The sequence below is a fragment of the Semicossyphus pulcher genome, unplaced genomic scaffold (genome assembly GCF_022749685.1).
Source record: "Semicossyphus pulcher isolate SPU_LCO1_2020_fin unplaced genomic scaffold, fSemPul1.0.p SCAF_17, whole genome shotgun sequence".
Lineage (NCBI taxonomy): Eukaryota > Metazoa > Chordata > Actinopteri > Labriformes > Labridae > Semicossyphus > Semicossyphus pulcher.
The window spans coordinates 8,134,727-8,151,729 of record NW_027211681.1 but is presented as its reverse complement, the minus strand read 5'-3'; the positions used below and the strand labels follow the sequence as shown (position 1 = coordinate 8,151,729).

Below are 17,003 nucleotides of genomic sequence, written 5' to 3'. Positions count from 1 at the left end.
AGAGCGCTCTGTCAGTCGAATCCATTCCACCTGCTTTTTGGAAGAATTTCCATATAAGGACGCTCTTTTCCACCTTTTCAGTGCTACCTTAGTGCACCCCGACATCAACACGGGAGTGCCAACGCTAATGTTTTGATTCCCATAGAAATCTGGTAGAATAGAAATGGACATTAGGAGATTTTTGAAGAAGAGAAAAGTAAGTCATCATCGCTGCTGTTAGTAATCAGTTAACTCCAGTAACAGCAGAGACTTCTCTTCAACGAACCAGGCGCTCCCCATTCTGACAAATAACTGCCTGGTTGGCCCAACAAAGTTAGCCTGATGTTGATTTGTGTCAGTTGAGATAATTAACGTTAGCTCTGAAAAGAGAGCTGGCTGGCTTATTCTTATCATCAATGGCAAAGAATACAATAGTTAACTGTCCACTAAATAATTATCGCCCCAACACCCCTGTTGATATGTAGACAGAGTCAGAATGCAGGGAGAGGGAGAGAGCTCCATTGTTGAGGTGAGTGATGAAACAGATTTGACAGTTTAGAGTAATTTGTGATGCAGACCCCTATCAAATTGTCCCACCCACTTTTATGCTTCCTACACTCATGCGTTATACCCTTTTTATAGCATCATATCACTAATTAAAACTAAACTTCTCAGAATTTTAACACCATGGTCACAAATCAGCATGATGATAACTAATTATATTTGACAGAATCCATGTTTAAGAAAAATGTATTTGCCGTGTATTTTGATTTTATAGTTTGACTCATGTCCCATCTGTTAACATGGAGGAGGCGGTCTTTATGACCTATACTGCAGCCAGTCAGCAGGGGGCGCTCGAGATGTTTTGGCTTCACTTTTAGGGTGCTGTCATGTCGTCCATCTTTTTATACAGTCTATGGTAGGTATAAATCAAGCAGACATAATGGGGGGGGGGAAGTAAGAAGCATACTTTCACAGTAACGTAATGGAGCAGCACCTGGGTGTCAAGTATTGGGCAAAGGCAGCATTTTCTCTGATATGGGAGGGTCTGATATCAGGTCTAAAAATACCTAACATACCTGAAGTAACTGATGATAATTGTTTGTTTGATTTATGAATCAGATAAATTAAAATCAGACTGGAGCATGAGCATGATGAAGCAAGCTCAGAGGATATCAAGCTCTGATTGTGGCAAAGGTAAAGATATTGAAATGTCAGACCCAAGAGAAGTAAGACTTAAGATTCATAGAGGTTTAATTGCACATTTAAGTGGGTGTGGTGGCTGCCTCAAGTTTCCTGTGTGAGTACTGTGCGTTGGTTTTGCATATCCTCAGAAATCAATGCCATATTTTGCATGACAAAATACTAGTTAAATGGTAGTGGCAGTGTAGGGATGCACCCAACTGACTGGCTGCTTCAGGGCTCTGTAAATGGTAAATGGACTGTACTTAAATAGTGCTTTTCTAGTCTAGTCCACTCAAAGCTGCTTCTACACTACATATCACATTCACCCATTCACACACTGATGGCAGAGGCTGCTACGTAAAGTGCCATTTTCTGTTAGGGTAGGTCTAGTGTTAGGACCACAGTAGCTGGAGACCAACAAGGATAGCAGTTCAAAAGGTGTTAAATTCTTTGTGCAGGCAAAAGATTATCCAACAAAAGTAAAAAGTCCAAAAAAGGGCAAAACAAAAATGAGCCAGGTGGTGGTGGCTGGAGGCTGGCTGACCACTGAAGGCGCTCAGGCAAGAGGGCAGGTGTTCTGAAGTTTGACGTGGCAGCAGGGCACACACACTGAAAAAACACAAAAGGAAAAAACTGTTAGCTACAGCAACAGTTAGGCCAAAAGCTAAAGGTAGCAGGAAGAAAACACTTCTGGCAAACTGGCAAAAACACTGAAAAGCTCTAGAGTCAAAAATACATGCGTCAGCACTACCGAACGGGACGGAATTATCTGGCAGAGTGGTGGAGTCTTGACCAGTCTTTTATGGAGTAGGTGATTGCTGGAAGATTGAGAACAGGTGTGCCTCTGCTGCAGCTCCAGAGGAGAGTGAATCAGCCACACCTCCTGCCACACACACTGGGGGAAAAGGTAACAAAAAGAGGAGGGGGAGGAGGAGAGAAAAACAGAGCCACAAGAAAAAACAGAAACACAAGAAAACTTCAGACCCCGACATTTTCAACCTCACAGCACTGATCCTTGATAAGAAATAAATATTAATCCAACGGAGTAACAACATCTCTTTTGTCATGATATCCTTTGCTCCCTCAACATCTAGAAATACAGCCATCACCTCTGTATCATATATTTTATCATTAATCTGATTCTGTAGCTTCACTTCTCTTTCTTAGAAGTCTTATTTTAAAATTAACCCAGTGCTTGCCAATATATGAGTTGGATAACTTAGACGCATCTGTTTTAGCTGTATCCTGAGGGACTCCAGTGCTGTAGATAAAAATGACATAGTGTTGGGTTATTTAACAAATAGGATCTCTTCACATATTCAGTCATTTATTTTCCCTCGTTACTGCACTCCTGAGGACAAAAGACCCTTTTACCACTATTTACTTCCTCTATAGGAGTGAGGGAAATTAATGTTACCAAAAAGCACAGTCACATCTTTGTTCTTACTGCTTACTGCTAACACTTGCTGTTACCGTTCTCTTTGATACACTCATCTTTTAAGTTGAGAATCTGACAATCCATAGAATAATTTCCAACATTTTCTTTTTGTTTTGCATTTTATTTTTCTTGCTGAGCCTTGTGAGTGCCTTTTTCCTCTATTGTAGGAACATACTTGTGTACATCAATAACACGTAGTTTCTCTGCAGGCTTATTTACAGCTACAAAAGCTCAGCAATTCCATCAGGTAGAGTTGCGCTAAGCTTCCATTGCTACCTGAAGTACAATGTGACACCCCTCAAGCAGGAAACTGCCTTGTTTAAACCAGAAAAAGATGGGGATCCATCAATAGAGCCATTACTGAACTGAGCTGAATAATACATAGTCTGCTTACACGTGTAAGTGTATGTGTGTACTGAGTTTTGAGTAGGAAAATAATTTCCTGATGCATATTGAAAACATAAAAAAAATAAAAATGTATCCCTGTGTAAGCACGGATTTAGTTATAATGTAAATTATCGGTAAGGTGTGATTTATGCATTAATAAAAGCAAAGCCGTTACACCAAGGACATTGACCATAATAACACTAAATCACACCTGCCTGTTAATATGCACAAATACCTGAAGGTACCTGCAAATCAGAGAATTATACTCAATAATGGTAAACAGCAGTTTTTATTCTTCCACATTCTAATTACATTTCAGGCCAATAAGCAACACAGTTCTACAGTTGGTAATGCAGTAAGACTTTATTTATTGATATACTTTAAGTCTACTATGTGCTACCTACCATGCCTCGTGACTTCAACCCGTCTCATCCTACTCTACTTCGACCCGTCTCATCCTACTCTACTTCAACCCCTTCTTATCCCACCCTACTTCAACCCCTTCTCATCCCACCCTACTTCGACCACTTCTCATCCCACCCTACTTCCACCCCCTCTCATCCTACCCTACCTTGACCCTTTCTCATCCCGACCTACTTCGACCCTTTCTAATCCCAACCTACTTCGACCCCCTCTCATCCTACCCTACCTTGACCCCTTCTCATCCCGACCTACTTCGACCCTTTCTAATCCCAACCTACTTCGACCCCCTGTCATCCCACCCTACTTTGACCCCCTGTCATCCCACCCTACTTCGACCCTTTCTAATCCCACCCTACTTCAATGCCCTCTCATCCCACCCTACTTCGACCCCCTCTCATCGCATCTTACTTTGACCCCTTCTCATCCCACCCTACTTCGACCCCTTCTCATCCCACCCTACTTCGACCCTTTCTCATCCCAGCCTACTTCAACCCCTTCTCATCCCACCCTACTTCGACCCTTTCTAATCCCAACCTACTTCGAACCCTTCTCATCCCACCAAACTTCGACCCTTTAACATATTCCAAATAAACTAATTTTATACCGTACAGTGGCGTTTTGTTAGTGAAATGAACATTTCATAATTGTGCTTCAATACTGTGGACCCCTTAAGGCAACAGATACTGTAATTAGGAACTGTAGAACACTTGGTCTCAATACCTTGGCTTATTAATGTTCCAAAATATTTCTCAAGCCTTGACTTAATTGATTAAAAGTGACCTTTGTCCCTGACAAACTTTGCAAAACTTCACAAAGTAATTTTTGCTTTGCTCCCATAAAGATTCAAATTGAAATCTCTGAAGTGTAAAATATTCTAGTTCTGAGTAATGGATGTTTTCTAGTTTTTAATGGGAACTTACTTTGGAAGGCTTTTAAGCTGCCTGTGCCAAATGGTTTAGAGAATACCTGTATGTAAATTGTGCAAATGTCTGATTAAATATCTCAGAGCGCTACCCAGAATAGCTTCCAGTTTAAAAGCCACTGCTCTGCAGCTGACCCTGCACCAGGTTGAAAGATGTCTTTGTTAAATGTAATTTTTTTCGCTCTGCACAATTCTTCATTCAATTTCAATTTCAATTAGCGAGAAGACTAAAGGATTAATAATGTTAAAGTATATTTGAGAACCGCGCCTCAAAGGATCAATACATCATGGCCAAAAACACGAGGTGGTTTCTGAAGCTGCCCTCAAATGTAAACCTTCAATCAAATAGAGAGCCGGTGAATCTGACCGTAACTTCTTTCACTGTGGTGTTTCCGGTTTTAGCCTGTATTCTTCTACCTGAACAGAGCATGAGCTGGGTGATGTTTGTCACTGAGTGCTTTTCTCCTGCATGGAGGGGAGGTCAGTTGATGATTCTCTCTGCAGTTTTGAATGACCCGCTGAAGTGATTTTCTCTCAGCCAGGGGGGTGTTTCCAAACAACACAGTGAAGATGCTTTCAACTACTCCTCTATAGTTGTGTTTTTGGCCCAGCTAAGTTTTCTAGAAATGTGGAGACCTAGAAACTTGAAGCTGTCAGCCCACTCCACCTCAGTCACCTTGAATGTGAGTGGCTGCAGAAAGGGGGGCTTTCTTATCGAAATCCAGAATTAGTTCTTTTGTTTTGTCCATGTTGAGGAATGGTCATTGACCTCTCCACAGACTGTGATTTTGCGGACTAGATTCCTGTCTGCATCAGAATTAGAATCAGAAGTTTAGTGCCAAGTAGGTTTACACGTACAAGGAATATGACTTGGTGTTAACATAGAAGAAGAATAAAAATAAGTAAAGTAGTAGTAGTAGTAGACAGTAGTACTCCTACTGTCAGTGACCTTAAATAGAATAAGATCCAAAAACAATAAGAATAACATATAAAAAAAAATATAATACAATACAAAATATGTACAACAGGTGTTGTCTTTCATCTATTTGTTTGTTTGTTTGTTTGTTACTGTAGACTATTCGTAAGCATTTTAATGTTTGGTGCTGCGATGATAATGAGCACGTTTGGAACAGACGTAATAGGCTACTCCATCAACCAATCATATCGCTCAACGATTAAAAAACACAGTAGTTCACTACGCTTCTCTTCTGCGCAGACTCACGCGGAGAGGAAAAGCCAGCCAGATCTCTCTTCCCACAGAGGATATTAAGTCTCCTTACAAAGGTAAAAATATCACTCTTTTGACTCGTTTGTTGTCTTCTCAATGGTCAAAATTGTAGATAACCTTTCTATCGTTCACTGTCTGTATTCAGAATATCAGCGCGGTCCCGTAACTATATATTCTGTCTTATAGTTCTGTTGTTATGCTAGCCGGTGAGAGCTAGCTTATCTAGCTAGCTACAATCACCAAGTAGTAGTTAGCTTACCACCTTCCTCTTAAGCTAACGTCAGCTTTTGTCTCAGTCGGCACCTATAGCTCTGGTGCGTTTGCTTTGGATTGACCTTATTTGACATCAATAGGTCTTTAAACCTGCACACACGAAACTTCTCAAGTCAAATTCATAGCTAACTTGCTATCAGATAAAATATCTACTAGTTTGAATGACACATAAAGACTGTCTGCATTGAAAGATGGAAGGATGGACTGTAACGTGAGAGGTAATTGTTGGTTAGCGTTGGTATCGTTACTGTGTCTATCCTGATCATAATGAGTATGTGACAGAAAATCGTGTAGTGGTCTGACGGATACTTAAGTTCACTGATATAGCACATTTCACTCTCAAATACAATTCAAAAGGCAATTTATCTGATGCAGGAACAGCAGATATACAACATTAAACATACATTTAAAGAATGAACACCACTTTAAATAAATATTAAGGATAAAAACAGGGATATAGTTAGTGCAATCAGTATAATGGTGATGCATAGTAACTGAAGGCTTTAATCTATTAGATTAGCAGTCCAGTGCCAGATTAATTTAAAGGGTTCATATGGGAACAGACAGTCAGATGTGTTTTGGTCCCATGTCGTGGAGAGATTAGTAGAAAAACAGCAGTGATTGAAGTTATTTCAGGTAGACATGCAGTTAGGGATTTCTAATACAGTTTAGCTGTAAAAGGACATTTAATATTAAGTTAAACCCCTTTTTATGTATCTTTTTTAGTGCAGCTTATTAAAGCTAACTTAAAACTTTTAAGTCCTTAACAACTCGATATCATTAACTGCTCATGTGAATTAACCTTTGAATTAGACATTGCAGCTGGTGTTGCATAACAGGCTGATGGTCTGAGGGTAAATGCAATTACAAGGGCAGTGTGGATAAAGCTTAATTCACTTTAAGCTTCAATTGATCACTCCTCTAGACTTCAATAGTTAAAACTGACACTCCATGCGCTCCTTAAGCTAATGGTTAACATGCCTACCATGAACCAACACTATCATTGGAATTTTTTGGTTTCTTTCCTTTTTTTTCTGTCATTTCTCCACTGTCTTTACCAGAAAGAAAATCTTAATTGTTGATGATTTTGTTGGGAAAAGGGATCAAAACGTATATGACTAAAAAGTAGGGACTTAATACACTTATGTGTAATCCAACTTTTTACGTGATTAATGCATGCCTTTGACTTAGACAAAGTCAGCATACTGTTATTTATTAACATTTTTGTGAAGGGACCATGTAAAATATTGACATTAAACGATCCCATGGGATGCAGTGTGCCACAGTTAACTTAAAGCAAATTTTTATCTGCAGTCCCCTGGCGGTCACAAGTAAGACATGACATAGTTGGCTATAGAGCTACAGTGGTACGTGCGCGAGGAAAAATGTTGCCAATATGGTTGAACTAATCTCTTAGTTCTTAAATGCTTATTAACCTTGCCTTCCTTCATTATTTTGAGAATGAATATACATTTTATACTTACATTCTTTTATTTGTTTTCTTTGTTTGTTCTTTTTGTCTTTTCATCAGCTCTTAGGAGCTCATAACCACCAGTAAAGCTGTATAAGCACCGGGTTGACGGGACCGAAGGAAGTGGCGCGTCGTACGGGGAGCTGCCTGCTGACATCGCCATGAGTTACAAACCCATCGCTCCTGCGCCTTCTGGCTCCAACCACACACCTCCAGGTTTGAACAACACAGCCTTAACATTAGACATGCAGTAATCAGACTGCTGCCAATTCTACTTTTTTATAGATATAAAACTTTTACATCATGGCCATGGATAATACTTCAGGTCAACAACTTAAATGCCACTATAAATTAATGTTAGTCTAGGCAATGGGAGAGTGCAAATAACTGCATTGCATCATCATACTGTGATGATAGTAGTTTATGTGTATCAAGGAACTTTACTATGTATTAGTGATTAGGGCTGTACGATATGAAAAAACATACATTGCGATCTCATTTTGCTCTGAGATATTTATTACGATTTAAAAAAAAAAAAATACAGGAAATTATACCAGATAAACGCAGTGTGTTTTCATGTTTATATAAACAATGATCAATCATTCTTTTACACGGGGGGTAGCTTATAAGTGAGTGTATTCCCGTTATCGGGGCACCATGTGCTGGTTAACGCTGTGGCTACATAACAGGACAGTTCACGGAGCGGACATGCTGCAAGTATTTCCTTTTAGTGGCTACACCTGCAGCACACACACAGCGTGAGGTGTATGTCGACAGGAAGCTGAAGACATGAGTTATTGTGCTTGTTTACAGCTTACAAGCAGGTGACAAACAGTCTCTGCTATACAGCGGTCAGTTCTCTGTGTGCTCTATTGAAGAGCTGCACTAATACTAACTAATGTGACATCAGACAGATTTTTCCTGTGGATTAGTCCTTGAATACAAAAGCTAATTTTCATTTTGCACCGAGCAACAATAAAATAAAGGCTTGACGTATTTCTTTTAATTAGCTTCAATATCGCACGTCCTGCAATGTGAATATTGCACATGCGCACATCGCATTGGCAGTTGTTAAACGATATACTGTGCACCCCTTTTACTGAAATTAAAATACATCGTTCAGAGGGCAGGTTTCTTCTCACTGTTTCTGTGTTACAAGTGAGTTTGTTACAGCTATCTGTCCTTCTGTCCAGGCTCTTCGGTGCCGTCTCCATCTCTGCCCTCGTCATCAAACTTCAGGCCGGCTTTCAGCGACTTTGGCCCGCCCTCCATGGGTTTTGTTCAGGTATGTCTGAAGTACGGTTATCCGTACTGTTGTAATTGGATTTACTTTGGTATTTTCCACACAAACAAGCATCCAAGTAAACCAATAATCAAACCACTACCCTTCCTAATGAGGTTTTTTGTGTGAGCTTGTGAAGGTCAAGCTTGTCAGTCACTTGCTGTAATTCTGTCTCATTACACTGCACACCTGTTGTCTTATTAGACAGATATAAATGTTTCAAACAAAAACACTCCAGGCCAGGTCAGCCAAACACAGCCCTATCTATTATTTAAAAGCAGATCATTACATTTTATTGGGTTGTGTTTTGGAACTTAAGGTTATTTAATAAGAGACCTTTCCTTTCTTTGCAGCAGCCCTCGTTCTGTTAAATGTCAGGCTGTTTTGTACCTGTTCACTCAACAAAATGACGACATGCAAACAACAGCTGAGTTGTCGCAGAATCTGTATTGGACAACAGTATATGTTAGTGTTATATACAACAGTATGTTAGTACACAACAGTCATATTTTGCAGACACATTTCTATCTGTGCTCATGTATTACTGTAAATATTGACAGCGCTGGGAGACTTAGAGGCAGCTGCAGGCATGTGACCTACATGAGAGGGAGTGTTGGGACAGCCAAGTATGTGGCTGGCTTGTTAATTGATTCAACAATATAGGACACATTTTCCTTTGCACATTTTTATTGCAGATTTTGAAACGGTTGAAAGGAGGGCTTTCCTCTGTGTTTTACATCACATTGCATTATATAAGTATTTTTAAAAGTCAATATTTTTCTTTGTCTTTACTTGTGATATTAAGCTGTTACAAGTCTTGACTAATCTTTTTTTCCTTCTCCAAACATTATATGATTGACAGCCTGTCAAAGTGTCTCAAGGGTCCACCTACAGTGAGCTTCTGTCTGTCATTGAGGAGATGAGCCGCGAGATCAGGCCTACATACGCTGGAAGCAAGAGTGCCATGGAGAGGCTAAAGAGAGGTACATCGTGCTTTTTAAAAACACGTGCCGGTTTCTGTGCAAGTAATGATTAGGGATGGGTATTGTTAAGATTTTAACAGTATTATTACTCTTAACAATACTGCTTAACGATCCGGTACTTTAACGGTATTCTTATTGGTTATTTTTGTTATTTTTTAAGAGAAAATAGATTAAGAACAAAATTAAGATTGCTTTATTTTCTGAAATGTAAAGTAATTATTAACAGCAAAAGAGACAGCAATGTTTAGAACCAACCACTATTATAGACTCCAATTTCGTGATGATGGAAATTTAAAACAAATAAAATAAACAATTATTTCCTGCAAAACAAAATACAGTGGTATAGAGCAACACGGGTGGGGCATGCAGGTAGGCTGCTAGCATACATACCTGACGTATATGGGCCAACGAGAGATAAACTACAAGCTCGGGAGTCAAACGCCTGTAAACGCCTCCCGTTCTGTATATGAGGCACTTCAGACACATGTTTGGACAGATTGCTCGTGTTTCTGCGCTTACAAGCAAAACCATTGTTGCACTTGTGGCAACGAGCATTGTTGGCATTGACTCTGGTGAAGTTTAAACACACTTTTGGTCATTTAGTTCTCTGACGAGCAGGATCTTTTTCTAATTTCACTGATACCGAAAGCAGCACTGATAACGTCGGGAGCTTATCAATACTCTGGTATTTCATAATTCGGCACCGGGGCCCATTTAATACCGGGTTTTGGTACCCATCCCTAGATATGGTGTGTGTGCGTGCGTGCGTTCTGTATAAAAGTGCAGAATGTGTTGTTCCTTCTGTACCTTTTGTGCTTTTATTATGGAAATGAACGTCCCCATGTAGAGTGGTGACCCTGGTCATGGACTAATGAGAATTAAATAAATATGTTTTGAGCTCTTCCGTGAAGGCAGCAATGAAAACAAATGTATCCCATCTACAATTCTTATTAGAAAACATGTTTACTTATCTCATAAAACTCATTACATATATTTAATCATAAAACACATTATGCATAAGTAAGACATTTGAACCCTAGTTTTCTGGAAATTTTATTTGATTTTATTCAATTAGTTTTTTTAGTTGTCTGTCCATGACTATTTCGCAGCCAAAAGTAATATGCATGTGTTAATGCATTGCCCAGATTAAATTCTGATGTACAGTAATAAGGATATGTAGAGGTAATGGGCTGGTGCGATTGAAATAGAAAGTAATTGCATTGGCTGTGCTGTTCATTTAAAAGAGCGGCAGATCGCTGAAACCCAATTTGGCCTTAAACTTGAACTGCAGCCCTGTTGTTATCTCTGCAGTAATGACTTGGATCCATTAGATTTTCATCACAGAGCTAGACTCAGACAGAAAGCACAAATTGCTTCCAATTATTTTAGCAATTTTTTCTCATTAATGTCAAAGTGGGGATTTAACACCTCCTTGCACTTTGCGTTTGTCTTGTCCAGGTATAATCCACGCCCGTGCACTGGTCAGGGAGTGTCTCGCAGAGACGGAGAGAAGCGCCCGCACATAACCTTTTGGAAAGACCCCTTCACTCCTCACTCTTTCCCTGTAATAGCCTGTTCCCATCAGGATGGTCTGTTTTACAACTGTTTTTTATCCTCACACCACTTTCCTCACTGGATTTTTATATGTGAATTATGTCCTCCTTGTCTCCACTGTTCCCTGCATTCCACCACACATTTTGTTAATGACAACAACATTACAACTTCCTGTGACCTGTGGGGTGTAGGCAAAATGCAATTTTGTATCTATTTTAAATAAGAGTGTGGGGAGTTTCGCTGCATTTTAAGTAGAGATGTGGGTAACAACTGAAGTAAAATGTTTAGAGTGCTATTTGTTCAATTGACCAAGAAAGTTTGTTAAATGATGAAATCGATGTTTCAGCTGAGCTCAAGTTTCTGTTCTGAACGTCAACCTAAAAACACTGAACAGTTTTAATCTGAGCATCTTGGCTATACCCCATTTTCATTCATCCTTTTTTTGTTTGTTTTCATCATGTTTTGTAGTTTAAACACGTTAGATGTTTTTCAATCCCAACCAATCTGTACATCTCAAGACAATTTGTTAGTATGGAAATTTTGTAAACCAGATTTTTGCAGTTCGGTATGTATATCTTAATTAAATAATAGAAAAAAATACTTGACTGGCTTTATTCATTTGTGAAATGAGATCAGTGAGTTGCAAAGGAATTAGCGGTTACATTTTCCTCATCAAACTGATGATTTATCACGTGACGAGACATAATGAGGAACGAACGAGTCTGTAAATGTTACAAAGCATTTAGCGCCTAAAAATGTAGCGCTCTGAATTGCAGTTTCAGTACTTGTACTGATCTTTTCATTACATGAATGTGCTTTACATTGTGAATTATGCTATAAATCATTAATTATATTGCTCAGGAATGTACTGGGCTCATACAAGAGGACATTGAGTCTGAATGTCACAAATACTTAAACACAAAGCTGAGGATAAACACATTTATTTTCACTTACATAATCACAACCTCAGTAACATCCCACTTCAGGTTGGCCTACTGATCCTTTGCTTCACATGAAGAGTTACAAGAAGCTCTTTCTAAGCAAATGAAGGAGACACTGAGGGTTTTGCTGGACATAGACAACATAATTGTACAATTTCTAACATATGAAATAAGAACATAGGAGAAAGAAAAGTAACACAAGCCTGTGTGTGTTGTATGATGATTGTCACAGACACCTCTGTGTCCCAGTCACGTCTCCCAGGAGGAGATAATGAACTACTGTGTATTTCAATACTTTCGCTGTGACTAAGATAGAAACGGGAGCCTGGAGGTGCGAGGCAGGGGTGTGCATGTGAGTTTGTGATGTCCCTTGTGCAAAAGATAAAAATATTCATAGGATTTCTGAGTTGTGTGTGGAGTTTCTCCTCTTTGGGTTATGATTGCGAGTTCTGTAGGATTATCCAACAGCTCTGCACATATATCAGAGAAAGCAAGACAATAAATGCTTAAACTACTTGTGTCTAATAAAGTGGGAAATTGGTGCTTGCTAAATACTACGCTATATAATGATGCTCCACAAACAGCAGACATCATTCATTAAATAAAAAGGTGGTACTGCAGCATATCCTGTGAATAATGATGCCATGGATAACATTCTGTATGCAGCCCATTACTCTGTACAAGTTTACCATGTTTACCATATACTGTCTGAAAACATAACAGGCTATGTAAGAGAATAACATCCAGAGTTCCTGTAGACGATGACACAATGATTTTGTTGTGCTGCTGGCGAAGACAGAGCTGAGGTTTCAAAGGGATTCATGACTCCTATTAAAGTCAAGCTGATCATGTCAGCACGTCTTAATCAAAGGCTCAATTTACATTGAAAGAGAGGGAGTTGTACAAGAGAAGTAAGGCAGGAATGCAAATCGCATCTTGGTATTTATGCGTGACTTGCTGGTGCATTTGTGTTTATGACCTGACATTGTGTGGGAAGGTTTCTGCTTGATCATGGAGGGCAGAGTGTTAAGCTTGGGTGCGTGGATAAAACTGGAACACCAACAGCGTCTACTGTTTCTCCTCCATCTTGAAATTAACAGGCATCCTCTTGTTCCAACCCACCGTGAGATTCAACCCTGTGAGGAGGAAGAGAAGGCATTTCTTTAACTTTCTGATAGACATTTTATATATTAAATAAGCTTAAAGCAATACTCTACAGACCAGATAGAAGATCAAATATATCAGATCAAAAACAGAACAACTCAAAAGTAGACTGACTGTAGTGGCAGTGGCAGGTGGTGGTTTGAATAGGCCTTTGTAACGACCCTTTTCCTCCTTTTCTTTGGAGCGGATCCTCTCCTCCATGGCCCTCAGCTCTTTGGCAACAGACGGCTCAAGAGAAGGGTCAAGCTCCAACACCTTAGCAAAGTCTGCCCGAGCCTCAGTCTCGTTCCACACAGCAGCGTGGGCTTTCGCCCGCTTGTAGAAGGCCTTCACGTTGTCTGTTATAAGGAACGAGGCTGTTACTGTTCTTGCGTTTTGACGAAAGAGGTGCCGTCAGGTGAACAAAGGTGTCTTTCACATAGTTATATTATGTTTTTTTTATATTATGTTATTAGAAATAACACAAAACTACACTAATACAGCGCCAACAAAAAAATCTCACCCTCATATTTGAAGACCAAAGACGTGCAGTGTTCGATGACCTCGTAGTACTGGCCCTGCAGCAGCTTGCACTGGCAGTAGTTGAGGAGCAGTGGTGTGATCATATGGTCCAACTTTACCCATGCTCCATCTCCAGGATGCTCCTGAAAGGGGAGACAAGAGTCATAGAGCGAGAGAACTTCTTTAATTTCAAGTTTAAGCGTGTATAGTACAGAAAACCAATACAAATTTGGTCTTTATTCTCTTTTAATCAATCATGAACTCACCTTCATCTGTAGATTTTTCAGGCAGGCAATGCCATTGTAATACTTGTTCGTTGCTTCCATAATTTGGCCCTGTTTGAAAAGCATGTTGCCCTCCTCGTGGATCTGAGGCACAAGCTGGAGTTTCTCTTCGTCCGTCATAGCCCAAACATCGAGCTGGAACGATCCTGGAGGCAGAACCTGAGCAGAGGACGTGAGCAGTAGATCAGCAGCAGTTGGTGCTTAAACAATAAGGTTGTGGGTGGGGGGTTAAAATCAACAATTTTCCTGCAATGAATAGTGTGTAAGTGGGAGGCTTGAAACCGCAGTTTTTGCTTTGACTCTATCATTATATTGTCATAACGGACTACATAACCATAGGAGGCGTTTCCTTTTCTGACAGTCCCATGTATATAATTATCAAAACACTTTCTATATATTGCAAATAGGGCTGGGTATCTATTTTCTTTCTATTTATATAAAATGCTAATCCTTTTTCCTAAACCAGAAGATTTTGACTGTTTAATTTAGTTTAACTTCGTAATCAATTATGAAAAAAGCAGAAGTTACTTTATAGTTGGTAACTAATCAATTAATTGATGCAGCTCTACACAACTTAAATAGATACTGCCTGATTTATATCAAAATGTTACATACTTTTGTTAAATAAAAAAAAAGGTTTTGATCAATAAAACATTTATATGTTCCAAAGAAGGCTACCAAAAAAAGGTATGTGTATTGGTTTATGTGACAAACCTTAGGTATTGGGTTTGTCTCCCCTGCCTACTCACCTCCATCAGATCAATAGTGAAGATGAGAGGCTGTGGGCTGGCCTGAAGCTGATCCAGATCTTTGTGCCCTAGAGAGTGATGCGAGTGGATCTGGGCAATGCCGCAGCAATGTCTCTGGCCTTCCAGGGGATCCTTACCAGCACTGATGTTTCTCAGGGACTGGGACACAAGCGGATACAGTGCTGTGTGCTGGGGGGTAGAAGAAATGATCAAAGCACAGAAGTAACAAGCTTGCTGCCCAATTTCATCCTTACTGACCAGCTCACTGACCTTATTGTCACAGGTAAATTCTGAAACTTCTCCTTCTCTCATGGTGATGACCACTCTCTCCCACGCAGCTAGTTTAAACTTCTTGCCCAAGATGAGCTCCATGGGTTTGCTGCGACCCCCCATGGTCCTGGAGTCATCCAGCACAGTGCCATCACACAGGCTGGTGCGATAGTGAAAGATTACCTGGCAAAAGAGAGACAGGACAATATTAAACACTTCTTATAAAACTACTCGTTTAAAATATCTATTGTGACATCATGTTTGTAATTAATCCAGATCGATGCTGCTGATAGCTTGTTTACTAGAAACAAAGGAACAATCTGCACTTTGACAAGCCTTATCTGCTTCTACACTCCAGCGTATATTCTAACCGATCACAGCCCTGCAAAATTGACTGACGTTCTAGACTGGCCAATCAGCCTTCATAAACACAGCCCATCCTGTCCCGCCCCCTGTCTTTCCATCAGATAAAAAAAAAAATTGGCTAGATTCAAAAAAATCTAACCGGGTTTAAAGTAAGCCTTTAAAATGGTCAAATGTAGTATTACCTCAAAGGCAGAAAACCTCATAAACATTCCAGTTATATCTGTATGAAAGCGCAACGCGTCTCGTGCTAACATTACAGAGTCTAATGTTTTAGCCGTTAGTGGTAGCATTAGCTTACGTTCTTCGTCGCATTTCTTAATCTAAATCAGAGGACTGGACTCAAACCGTCCAACCGCTGACACTGTAGTTTTACCTTGGTTCCATTGGGGAAGGTCGATAGCTCTCCTTTACCGGGAATAATCAATTTCTTTATTATTCCTTCTTCGAGAAGCTTGCGTGCCTCTTCCTCCATCCTTGACTTGAGTCTCGTTTTCCGACAAAACACGATGTTTGCCGAGGGCAGTCGATTCGTGAGACGTCACTGCTTAGGCCTCAGAGCGCCCTCTACACGTAGACAGCATTACCGCGGTATAGTACATGCTGCCCTCTAAATGCAGAATCCTTTTGTATTTATCACGAGAACGGACAACAAATGTAAACTATTCAACTTCCTTGCATACCAACAATGAAAACGCCACGAATAGTTTAGCTTTTATCATACTGAATGCAAACTTAGCTTACATGTAGAAATTTCAGGCAGGCCTAATTAGGTATTATTATGAGGTAGTATTTCCGGTTAATGCAACCACATGGGAAATATTGTATTATTTTTTGCAATTACACTTATCTAATAGCTGCAATTGTTACTTTAAAGATTAAGTTTGAAATACAAAATCCATAATAAACTCAGAAAATCATCACATCCCAAACAATATACCAGTATGGGTATATTACATGCTCCAGTGGTGAAGGAGAGGCTCATAAGTCAGTTTAACTATATTATTAAAACAAACAAACAATCAAACATTACGTATCTGTTTACAGAATTCAACAATTATATTTAAAACACTCCAAACAAATGTAACTTTCCATAAATAATGTCCCTATAACTCATTCCCAGATAATCCATTACCTTATTATAATTAGGTCTCAGAAAAACTGACATTGACTCATCTTGCTGTACTGCATATTTGAAATACTACACATGTGCCTGTAAGAAAAGAAAATACACTTGTGCATGTGGAAAATGTCAAGTAACAATGTCCTACAGTGGTAATTTACGTGGTTTCTTACCTCCACTAGTTACACTTCAAACCTGAATAGAGTGATTTTTGCTCTAAAATTGTACCAGCAGGCCGACTATCAATTGTATTCTCAAGGTAACTTTATTATCCCCGAGGGCCAATTTATTTTACAGCCAGCAGAGACCACACAACAATCAACACAGCATACCACACAAAACATCAATAAATAATAAGTAGTATAAACACACCACAATAACCACAGTAAGTACAAATCTATGTTGTTTAACCATTTAAAAAGCCAATGGAAGCAGGGACAAAGAAGTGTTTGTGTCTGTTGGGCCTGCATCTTGGCATAGGCT

General features: G+C 39.6%; 2 protein-coding genes across 3 annotated transcripts; one reads left to right on the top strand and one right to left on the bottom strand.

Annotated features, from left to right (window-relative positions):
• Positions 1–5,563: 5,563 nt before the first annotated feature.
• cdk2ap2 (cyclin dependent kinase 2 associated protein 2) lies at positions 5,564–11,719 on the top strand. Its single transcript, XM_069666247.1, has 5 exons — positions 5,564–5,618; positions 7,367–7,522; positions 8,500–8,591; positions 9,451–9,571; positions 11,030–11,719. The coding sequence occupies exons 2-5, from the start codon at positions 7,468–7,470 to the stop codon at positions 11,095–11,097; spliced, it is 336 nt and encodes a 111-aa protein (XP_069522348.1). The 5' UTR covers positions 5,564–5,618; positions 7,367–7,467; the 3' UTR covers positions 11,098–11,719.
• A 331-nt stretch (positions 11,720–12,050) lies between these two features.
• On the bottom strand, positions 12,051–15,890 carry aip (aryl hydrocarbon receptor interacting protein). Of its 2 annotated transcripts, XM_069666245.1 has the most exons (7): positions 15,774–15,890; positions 15,035–15,217; positions 14,765–14,953; positions 13,998–14,174; positions 13,733–13,874; positions 13,345–13,568; positions 12,051–13,202 (listed from the first exon to the last, which is right to left on the bottom strand). In XM_069666245.1, exons 1-7 carry the CDS (start codon positions 15,870–15,872, stop codon positions 13,197–13,199), a joined length of 1,020 nt encoding a protein of 339 aa, XP_069522346.1. In that variant the 5' UTR covers positions 15,873–15,890; the 3' UTR covers positions 12,051–13,196. The 2 variants fall into 2 exon arrangements, with proteins under 2 accessions (XP_069522346.1, XP_069522347.1); XM_069666246.1 differs by lacking the exon at positions 12,051–13,202 and having other exon boundaries at positions 13,424–13,592; positions 13,756–13,874.
• Positions 15,891–17,003: the final 1,113 nt, after the last annotated feature.